The sequence below is a fragment of the Nycticebus coucang genome, chromosome 2 (genome assembly GCF_027406575.1).
Source record: "Nycticebus coucang isolate mNycCou1 chromosome 2, mNycCou1.pri, whole genome shotgun sequence".
In the NCBI taxonomy this organism is placed as follows: Eukaryota; Metazoa; Chordata; class Mammalia; order Primates; family Lorisidae; genus Nycticebus; species Nycticebus coucang.
In genome coordinates this window covers 137,637,280-137,648,270 of record NC_069781.1, presented here as the reverse complement: position 1 = coordinate 137,648,270, position 10,991 = coordinate 137,637,280, and the positions used below count along the sequence as shown (strand labels likewise).

At 49.0% G+C, this 10,991-nt stretch overlaps 1 protein-coding gene across 3 annotated transcripts; it reads left to right on the top strand.

Moving 5' to 3' along the window:
• Positions 1–3,707: 3,707 nt before the first annotated feature.
• Positions 3,708–7,809, top strand: MAGEL2 (MAGE family member L2). Of its 3 annotated transcripts, none has more exons than XM_053581986.1 (2): positions 3,708–6,890; positions 7,000–7,152. In XM_053581986.1, exons 1-2 carry the CDS (start codon positions 3,818–3,820, stop codon positions 7,014–7,016), a joined length of 3,090 nt encoding a protein of 1,029 aa, XP_053437961.1. In that variant the 5' UTR covers positions 3,708–3,817; the 3' UTR covers positions 7,017–7,152. The 3 variants fall into 3 exon arrangements, with proteins under 3 accessions (XP_053437961.1, XP_053437962.1, XP_053437959.1); XM_053581987.1 differs by having other exon boundaries at positions 7,012–7,148; XM_053581984.1 differs by having other exon boundaries at positions 3,708–7,809.
• The last annotated feature ends 3,182 nt before the right edge of the window (positions 7,810–10,991 follow it).

Below are 10,991 nucleotides of genomic sequence, written 5' to 3'. Positions count from 1 at the left end.
TCAACTTGACAGGTCCTTTCTGACCACTTGGAGTGGTCAGAATGAGCAAAGCAAGTTTCAAATTTGCTCCTGGTTCAATAATTTTCCTATTCCTCTTACTCAATCCTTAGTTCTTCCTTTCCCAAATTTTTCCATTTTTTTTTTTTTATACTTCTGTTAAGGATGTAAGTCATTAATAGTCCTTTCTGGTTTCAGAAGGTTTAGTTTTTTTTTTGTTTTTTTTTTTTTTTTGGTGTGTGTGTGTGTGTGTGTGTGTGTATTTTTGCTTTGTTTCAGTTTTTAACAGATGGGTATTTTGCTGTCATGGCCAGGCTGGTCTCAAACTCTTGGGGTCAAGGGATCCTCTAACCTCGGTCTCTTATAAAGCTGGTCCTTTCTGATTAGAGAACAGAGAAAAGCCAACATACCACTTATGTTTTGTATTTATGTTCCTTTTGTTTTCTATTCAGCTTTAAAGGGAAGTTTTAAGGAAAGAGAATTTTGACAATACTTAGCTCAAAAATGTTGAGGAAAAATATATGCATGTAGGAATAATAAGGGCTTCAGAAAGCTACAAGATTTCACAGGACAAGATTTGAGGAGACCTACTGAAGGTTGTTGTTTATATTTCCCACTAGACCCCAAGCAGTATTTATTGTGTTTGGCTGCTACCAAGGTGGCCAGCTTTCACAAAGGGCTGTGTGTCTCTTGGTTCCTCGAGTATATTTGATGTCAGGGATAAGTAAATTTTAAGTATCTATTGTAAGCCCCTGAAGCAGCCTGAATTTGTGAGCACTGCTTGTCTAAAATAGGCAGATGCATTTTCCAGGGAGGATGGACTTCATTTACCCACCTTTACTAAGCTCTTCCAGAATCACTGAAAACCTAATCTCCATTTTTTTTTCCCTGTTAATTCAAGAATGTTACCAAGGAGAGGCAAAGGTGCTGATGTATAAGTTGTTTATCTTCCGTTTCTAATTACACCTACACATTTTATTTTCTCCTGCATAATTCATAATCCTTTCTTTCTGGCTTCAGTGGTGCCTGTTGGCATATACCGTGGCTCTTTTCATGAACAGGATTTGGTGGGAGTTGCAATTGTGTGTTAGTGCTATTCGGTGATTTCCAACATTGGTGAAAACAATCAGGTCCTACTGATAGCCATTTACCGTGTGGGATGAGACATAGAATGCTGGACTGAAGGTTAAACCTGTCAGATTTATGAAAAACAAAAAGAAATGCTTGGTAGAACTTAATCTTTATGGAATTTGTATATTTGAATTACAGGGGGTAAAGTATGCTTTAGTGGGGGTAGAAATGTCTTAAACTGAAAAAATCAACAACCTTCCCAAACCCATATAGTCAGTAACACTCACATGGCAGAGTTGACGGTAGGTGATCATGAGGTTGTGCCTTTAGACTTGGTCCCCCTCTCAACCTCTCTAAACCACGGTGACACTCAGAAACCCTGTGTGAATCTGAAGCTGGGCTGTTAACCATAAAGCATGGTGATCTCCATTCTGCATAAACCATTTTCTGTGTCCGTTTTCTATGTGCCCAGCAGTGGATAGCCCTCTCTGGATGTACACAGGCATGACATACATCAGCCCCCACTTCGTCCCAGAATATACATCCGATGACCCCTATAATAGTCTGAGCCCACAGTAATGGTGTACCTTATTTGTACGATGATATTGTGATCTAATGACTGAGGCAGCTACGCAGTGACTCACGAGTGGGTTGCACATTCGGCATGGAGAGTCTGGATGAAGGGATGACTCATGTCCCAGGTGAGATGAAAGGAACAGATCTCATGCAACTCAGAATGGCATACACTTTAAAACTTATAGATGGTTTGTTTCTGGAATTTTCCACATAATATTTCAGACTGAAGTTGAACAGGAGTAACTGAAGTCACAGAATATGAAACTACAGTTAAGAGAGCAGAAAACCTACTCTGTCATTAGTCAATTTGTGGCTATCTCGATTCTCAGATCTATTGTTGTGATCACAGTGCTTATGTTCAAGTAATCCTTATATTACTTAATAATGGCCGCAAAGAGAGAGAAGAGTGATGCTGGCAATATGCTAAACAGAAGTTGTAAAGAATTTCTTTTAAAGAAAAAAGGGTAAAAGATCCAGAAGTAAGGAAAAAATTATATACTGAAGTTGCTAAAATCTACTGTAAGAACACATCTATCCATGCAATTTTGAAGAAGGAAAACAAAAAGAACTTACATAGTATATACAGGGTTTGTCACTATCCTCAGTTTTAGGCACCCTCCAGAGATGCACCTTGAAAAAGCCAGTTGCCTTTGAAAATAAAGTTTCCTGGGGAATAACAACATTCATTCGATGCCCATAAATCACTGAAACAAAACTCCCTAGTTCTTCTTTCACTATTTAAGGGGTAATATGTCACTGCGAATGTGTACATGCCTTTCTTTGGAGCTATAAATTACCATATTTTAGGCAACCTGGCTAAGGGTATCTGAGGAGTAGGGTAGATCCTTCATCGTCCTCGTCTGCCCCCTGGTGGCATTTGGGACTATGAATTCCTGCCCTAGACTAGAAAGAACCTCTTGTACACTGAACATCCTTGATATTTAGTACATTGCCTATTTCCAGAAACCGTCCAACTAAACAGAGATTCTCTTGTTCAGCATAAAGTTGTACAGTGTTCCAGTAATGTTGCTTCTTTAGCTGTTGTTACATCACTCGTTTCATTCTGAAACTGATTTTTTATTTCCATGAGTAGTTTTGTCATGGTATTTGTCATCTATTTTTTTCTATATATCCATGTGGGATCTAGCTGTTCATTCATGTCTATCATTTCCTACAGCATCTTTCGGTTTTCGTTTTTAAAATTTCTTTTCTTCTCCGCAACTGAGAAACAACTCTAAGAAACCCACTCGAGTCCTCTCAATTGAGTCCTTCCACAGGCAGTTTTCCTCACACTAAAAATGCTGTCTTCCCTCAATTTCTAGCATATCTTAATTTCCATGATTTATTTTCTTTACTTTATGCTCCTTGCAATCCCTTCTCTCTGCCTCTCTCTAATGCATAGTATGCCTGTATTCAAGTCAGACGTCAGAGTTTCAGTCCAAATCCTCTCTTTCTGCAGCCACCTGCACTGTCCCTGGCAGGGCCACAGCCCTGCAATCATCCGGCTCAGTCCACACTCCTCGGCTTCTCTACCCAGGAGCCCCCTGCTGCGTCCTAAAGAAAGTAAACTGTCCCAGTAACTTCGCACTTTTCCAAGACAGTGATTTATGTGCCTCCCCCATTTCTTCAACTCATATATTGAATTATGATACAGGTAGCTGTTGCCTATAGCTCCTGAGCCTGTCTGACGTAAATGCGCTTTCTCCATTCCCCGCCTCACATCTGAGCTCAGACCACGCCATCTCCCCCCCTTCTTGGATACCTTCCATGTTTCCAGTGGTCTATTCCTATTACATACTGCAGTAAAGTGATTTTCCTAAAACGTGGATCTGTTTCTGTCACTCCCCTGTGAAAACTCATGCATGTAGAGTCTGACTGGTCTGCGTTAGGGGTGTGGACAGAGCAAGAAGAGAGCTTGTGTCAGCCCGACTCTGGTAGACGCCCCCTCTGCCATATCCACTTGTGGTGGTCGGGGGCGGGGAAGGGGCGGGATTGAGCCCCCTCCCCCCTCCTCCTTACTGCGGAAAGCTGCAGAGCGAGCTGCACTCACTTCCTATTCAGCATTCAGCAGGGAGGGAACCTCTCAACAGCCACGTAGGCATTCTCTTCTCTCTGGAGGAAAAGGCCCAGCAGCTGTCCACGGAAAAGACCCACCAGCTGTCAGCAAAGGGACATGTCGCAGCTAAGTAAGAATCTGGGTGATTCGAGTCCTCCAGCGGAGGCCCCGAAGCCGCCTGTCTATAGCCGCCCTACGGTTCTGATGCGGGCCCCGCCCGCTTCCTCCCGGGCTCCTCCAGTCCCCTGGGATCCACCTCCAATTGACTTGCAGGCTTCATTGGCCGCTTGGCAGGCAACCCAGCCTGCCTGGGAGGCCCCGCAGGGCCAGCTGCCCGCCCCGGTGCCTCCGATCGCCCAGCCTCCAGCCCTAGGGGGCCCGATAGTCCAGGCTCCCCCTCTGGGGGGCCCGATGGGCAAGCCTCCGACTCCTGGAGTGCTAGTGGTCCATCCCCCGCCTCCGGGAGCCACGATAGCCCAGCCTCCGACTCCGGGAGTCCTGATGTTGCATCCTTCAGCTGCCGGAGCCCCTCTGGCCCACCCTCCCCCTCCGGGTACCCCAATGGCCCATCCTCCCCCTCCGGGCACCCCAATGGCTCCCCCTCCCCCTCCGGGGACCCCAATGGCCCACCCTCCCCCTCCTGGGACCCCGATGGTGCATCCTCCCCCTCCGGGGACACCGATGGCGCATCCTCCCCCTCCGGGGACACCGATGGCCCAGCCTCCAGCTCCAGGAGTCCTGGTGGCCCAGCCTCTAACTCCAGGAGTCCTGATGGTCCAATCTCCTGCCCCGGGAGCCACGATGGCCCAGCCTCTGACTCCAGCCACCGTGATGGCCCAGCCTCCACCTTCAGCAGCCGCGATAGCCAAGCCTCCAGGTCCAGGTGTCCTGATGATTCCTCCTCCAGGTCCGAGAGCGCCAATCACCCCACCTGCAGCTTCAGGAGCAGCGGTCGTGCAGCCGGCTGCCCCACCTGCGCAGCCTATGGCTTCTTGGTCCCCGCAGGGTCAACCTCTGATCCTGCAAATCCAGTCTCAGGTTATAAGGGCTCCTCCGCAGGTTCCCCAGGGTCCACAGGCACCCCCTGCACAGCTGGCAACTCCCCCAGGCTGGCAGGCCACCTCACCAGGGTGGCAGGCCACACCACAAGGCTGGCAGCCTCCACCTCTGAGCTGGCAGGGCACGCAGGTCACCTGGCAGGCACCGGCAATCGCCTGGCAGGCTCCACCGCCGGTGCGCCAGGGCCCCCCACCCATCTGCCCTGGCCCACCACCTATCCGCTCTGGCCCACCACCGATGCGCCAGGCCCCGCCGTTGATCCGCCAGGCTCCACCTATCATCCGCCAGGCACCACCGCTGATCCGCCAGGCACCACCACTGATCCGTCATGCACCACCACCTATCCGACCTGCCCCACAGGTCATGGCCACCCAGCCACCTCTCTGGCAGACCCTACCGCCCCCACCTCCTTTGCGGCAGGCCCCGCAGGCTCGGCTGCTGGCCCCTCAGGTGCTCGCGGCGCCGCAGGTGCCTACGTGCCCTCCTGCTACGCAGGTACCCGCGGCGCCGCTCCCTGGCCCGCAGGTGCCCCAGCCAGTACTGCCGGCCCCGCTGTCTGTCCCAGTGTCTGCCCCTCAGGCTGTGCACTGCCCCTCCATCATTTGGCAGGCCCCCAAAGGCCAACCCCCAATCCCACATGAGCTGCCAACGTCAATGGAATTCCAAGAGGTGCAGCCAACCCAGGCAGTGGCCTGGCAGGCCCCAAAGGCCCCTGCTCACTTCTGGCAGCCCATACCTGCCCAGGAGGCCCAGAGGCAGGCTCCCTCGGTTGTCCAGCTGGAGCAGCCCTTTCAGGGAGCCCCACCCTCCCAGAAAGTCCTGCAAGTCCAGCTACCCACCCAGCAGGCCCAGCCCTCGGGTCCGGAAGCAGAGCTTCCTGCATTGCAGCACCAACCCTCCTGGCAAGGCCCGCCAGCAGTCCTGCAGGCCCAACCTGGAGCCCCCATAGCCTCGACAAATTTTCCCCGGGGCTCCAGTAAATCACTGATGACTCCGGCAGGAGAATCCAGGGCATCCTCTGCAGAACACAGGGGCTCTTCTTCTAAAGAACGTAAGACCTCTTCCAAGGACCGCAGGGGCCCTCCAAAGGACCGGGTGATCTTGGCTGCCACCTTCTGTGCTCCCAGGGCAGTGCCAGCACCTCGGGCACACCTGCCAAACACCTGGAGGAATGTGCCTGGGACCTCTGAGACCTTCACTGCCACCTCAAGGGCCTTCCCAGCTACCTCTCCCTTTCAGCCTGCCTCTTCTTATGCCTTCCCAGGCCCATCTCTCACCCCAGAGGCCCCAAGGTCACTGCCATTTCCCCTGCAGGATCCCTTTGCCTGTGCAGAAGGACTGCCTGCAGGTGCATGGGCTCCACAGCCTCATGTGAATGCCGTGCAGGCATCTAAGGCAGTGCCCACCATCCTCATGGCTACAGCAGCTGCCCCCGAGGCAACTGCCACCTCCCCAGAGGCCTCAAAGACAGTTGAGCCTCCACGTCGCTCAGGCAAAGCCACCCGGAAGAAGAAGCATCTGGAAGCTGCAGAGGACAGCCGTGGCCATACATTGGCCTTTCGTGACTGGCAGGGTCACAGGCCCTGGGAGAATGTGAATCTGAGTGCCTGGGAGGTCCAGAGCCCCCTCCGTGCCTTGGGTGACTGGGAGCACCCAAGCATTTCCCATGGCCTGAATGGCTGGGAGGGCCCTAGCACCTGCAGGGTCCTGAGTGGCTGGGAGGGGCCCAGCACATCTTGGGCTCTGAGTGCCTGGGAGGGGCCCAGCACCTCCAGGGCCCTGGTTGCCTCTGAAGGCCCAGGTAGCCCTCATTCCTTGATCATATCTGAGGTCCCCTGTCTCTCTCAAGGTTCCAGCCAGGATGACCCCAAGGTGGAGGCACAGCATTTGTCTCCCCTGGATGAGAGAGCAGATGCACTGGTGCAGTTCCTCTTGGTCAAGGACCAAGCTAAGGTGCCAATCCAGCGCTCAGAGATGGTGAAAGTCATCATCCGAGAATACAAAGATGAGTGCTTGGACATTATCAACCGTGCCAACAGTAAGCTGGAGTGTGCCTTCGGGTGTCAGCTGAAGGAAATTGATACCATAAACCACTCCTACGTTATCGTCAACAAGCTGGGGCACCCTAAAGGTAATTTGGTGGCTTCCTATTTAGACAAACCCAAACTAGGGCTCCTGATGGTGGTCTTGAGTCTTATTTTTATGAAGGGCAATTGTGTCAGAGAGGATCTCATCTTCAGTTTTCTGTACAGGTTAGGGGTGGATGTCCGGGAGGTGAATGGTCTCTTTGGAAACACGAAGAAGCTCATCACTGAAGTGTTTGTGAGGCAGAAGTACCTTGAGTACAGACGAATCCCCCACACTGACCCAGCCGAGTACGAGCTCCTTTGGGGCCCCCGAGCACTCCTCGAAACCAGCAAGATGCTTGTCCTGAGGCTCCTCGCCAAGCTCCACAAGAAAACTCCACAGCGCTGGCCTCTCCATTACCTTGAAGCCCTGGCAGAGGGTGACTCTGAAGATGACAACGATGATGGTGATGGCGATAATGATTCTGACTCCGGTGACAGTCCTGGCAACCCCACCAGCAGTCCCCCTCCCAGCTAAAAACTGCAGCAAATATCCCACTCATTTGGTTTCCCTGGCCAGAGGCCACTGACAGTGTTAGGGGGGCATTTTGTTCCAGTGTTTACGTTCCAGTACCATGTGTGTAAGTTTGGATTTCCCATTTGGTTCCATATCTGCCAAAGCTTTGTACATTTTCATGTGGTATTGATTTCAATCGGCTACTGTTCTCCTTGGTATTTTGGCATTTGTATTTTTAAGTGAGATCTGTGGTTTCCTGTTTTGTGTTATAATTGTTATGTTTTGGTATCAGAGTTGTGCTGGCTTTGTGAAATGAATTGAGAAGCTATCCATCTCATTCTGGTACTGATTTTGTAGCACTGTAATCAGTTGTTCTTTGAACGTTAAAATAACTCATCTGTAAAAACTGTCTACAGAAAAGTAAATATCTATATCTATATATATATAAATATACTTTCAGCATAACATGGAAGTGTTTGTCTTTATTCTAATTTTTACTCTAGGTGGTGAAGCCAAGTTTTGCCATACTCTGTAAATAGACACCAACAACAAAACAACTCTCTGTAATAGTAAACACCAAAGGGACGAAACCATTTCCCAAGGAGAGTGTGCCGTTCATCTTTACAATGACAGCAGTGATTTTGGTGGGTGGTGAAACATGAACTTCCCATTGATCCTAAAGGAAAACTTCACAAGTCAGTGAGCCCAGTCAAGAAGGGGTCTTATGCCTCCTCTGATTTAATCTTTACAGTAATCCTTCAAAGTAGGCATTATGATTATTCCCATAGAATAGGTGAACATGTAAGATTCAAGGAGATTAATTCAATTACATGTGTTAGTGCCAAGCCCCAACGTTGTAATTTACAGTAGAAAATGTCCTTTAAGGGTATGAGGTGCAGGAGTGCAGAAAAGTGGGATTGTTAGCTCTGGGGAGAGAGGGGCCAAAAGGGCAATTGTCAGTTTTATGCCTCATGGCGGGTGGGGACGGGGAGATGAACCGAGAGGAAAGGAAATTTGCCCACGTTTTAGATGTGCGTCTCATTAACACGCTGGTACTGGGATGGGAACATGTTTCCTGCAAGCTATCCAGGCTTATAGCAGGGAAAAGGAAAAAAACAGCCTTCATTGAACTAAGAACCCTACAGATTGCAAGCGGCTGGGTTGGGGCAGACGGTGGGAGGCGGACTCCTGGAAACATGGAGATCTGGGAGAGTGGGGAAGGAGGGTCAGTCCTAACACACAGAGGAAGTTGGCTGGTGCTGGATGACGCTGCTACATAGCAGCGGTCCACCCTTGGGTGCAGGCTCTGATGTGCGAAGGAGGGGACGAGGGGGCGAACTGGCCTGAGTGGGGAAAAGATATTCGCTTACACAGCAGGCCGGTGTGCACACAAAAGCTTTCCTGAGGTTGTACTCTCCTGTGGATTGGAGGCATTAGCCTCGCTTGCCACCCTTACTGTCCTACCGGAATCCAGAAACTCAGCCGTGTATCCCGCTTCTGCGAGTAAAGCCCAAGTCCCAGGTGAGGTGATTCGCTGCTGTGGAGTTCTCCTGCCACCTAGTGGCCAATTCGCGGTGCCGTCCTGCGGCGGCGGCGGCGGCGGCGGCGGCGACCCTGGTGGGGGGTTTAACCTCACACCCCGGGATACGCAGGTTGCGGCTATTACTTGCTTCATAAATTTTGCCGATCATCTCATCTTCATTGCACCCAAACATTCCTTCCCCTCCTCTTATATCACAGCCCTCCCTTTTCAAATCCGCTCCAAGCTTCCCCATCTCTGGCTTAGGTCCTGCCCCTTAGGAAGCTGACCAGGAGAGGAACTCTCAGGCCAAATCTGTTCCCAGCACCCGCAGACTGAAGCTTTCAAGGACGATTAGTCCCACCATAGGAGCTGCCGGGCTCCAGGAGAGCTTCTGCAAGTAGCTCCAGTGGCCGGGTCTTCCAGAAACTCAGGGAGTTGTCTGTGAGTTCTGCGCATCTGTCTATTATCAATCGCTAGTTATTTTAATGACCCTGAAAATAACAAGTATCCGTTGGAGAAGCAATGCCCCAGCCGAGAACTACCCCAACGGAGGGTCAGCCGGGCCAGGAAAATGGCATATGGGCCTTGTATTTCTTTTTTGTTTTGTTTTGTTTTGTTTATACAGTTGTCTCCAAACCATTTATTCTCTGGTTTGGAGAAACGTCCCATTTGCTTGAGCAAGAAACTCTTTGTGGAGCGCCCAGAAGGCTTCTCTCTCTCCACACACGGTAGCCTATTCCCCTTCCATCTCTAACTTTCGGCAGTCACTACTCTGTTCTCCAGTTCTGTAACCTTGACATCTCAGGAATGTAATAGAAATACACTAATACCTTTGAGGCTGGCATGACCTTCCCATGCGCCCACATTGCTCCCTGCATCAATAGCGCCTTCCTTTTCAATGCTAACGTGTTTATCTGTGAAAGGTATATCAGTTGTTTCTAGGTTTGAGAAACTATGAAGTTGCTATGAACATTGTGCACAGGTTTTTTTCTACAGACATTCATTTTCATTTATCTGTGGTAAGTGTCCATTGGGTAATAGGTATACCGTCATATGGTATGTGTCAGACTATTCTCCAGAGGGGCTGTAACATTTCACATTTACACTGGCAATGTGTGAGAGAATCAGTTTATCTATATCCTCACCAGCAATTCATATAGTCTTTTTTTTTTTTAATTTGGCTGTCCTAATAGATGTGTAGTAATCTCTTATTGTGCTCTTAATTTGCATTCCCCTGAAGGCTGGAGGTGTTGAAAATCTTTCCATCTGCTTGTTTATATATTCCCATTGGTGAAACATCTAAGTAGCTTCATTGTCTGCAGAAAAAACCTGTGCATAATGTTCATAGCAACTTCATAAGTCTAGGAATTTTCATATTTATTCTTTTGGGATTTTCTGTGTAGACCATGTGTCATCTGAAGATAGGGACAGTTTTTATTTCTTCTTTTCCTATCTGTATCTTGCATTTTCTTTTATTGCGTTATTGTTTTAGACTTTCAATAATATATTGAAGCGAAGCAGTGAGGGCAGACATTAATGCTCCCTCCCTTCCTAATGTCAGAGGGAAACATTCAGCCTTTCTTTTTTTTTTTTTTTTCCTTAGGTCGCAGCAATCTCAAATTCTTTGGCTCTAGAGATCCGCTGGCCTTAGCCTCCCTAGTAGCTGGGACTACAGGCACCTGCCAGAACCTGGCTATTTTTAGAGATGGAGTTTCTCTCTCTCTAGTTCAGGCTGGTCTTGAACTCCCGAGCTCAGGCAATACACCCACCTCTGCTTGTCAGATTGCTAGGATTACAGGTGTGAGCCACCTCACCTGCCTACTTTAAGAATAATGTTTGTTGTAGCTTTTGTGTAGATACATGTATCAACTTGAAGACGTTTCCTCTTATTTCTATGTTTCTAAAAGTTCTTTTCATAAATTTATGTTACATTTTGTTATACGTTTTTCTGCATTGAAGGCTATTTTCATGTGATTTTTTTTCCTCTTTAGCCTGTTAAGATGGTGGATTACTTTCTTTTTGAATATAGAATCAGCCCGACATTTCTATAACAAACCATATTTGATCATTGTGTGTGTGTATTTTCTTTACTAATATTTTGTTAGGACTTTTGCATCCATATTCGTG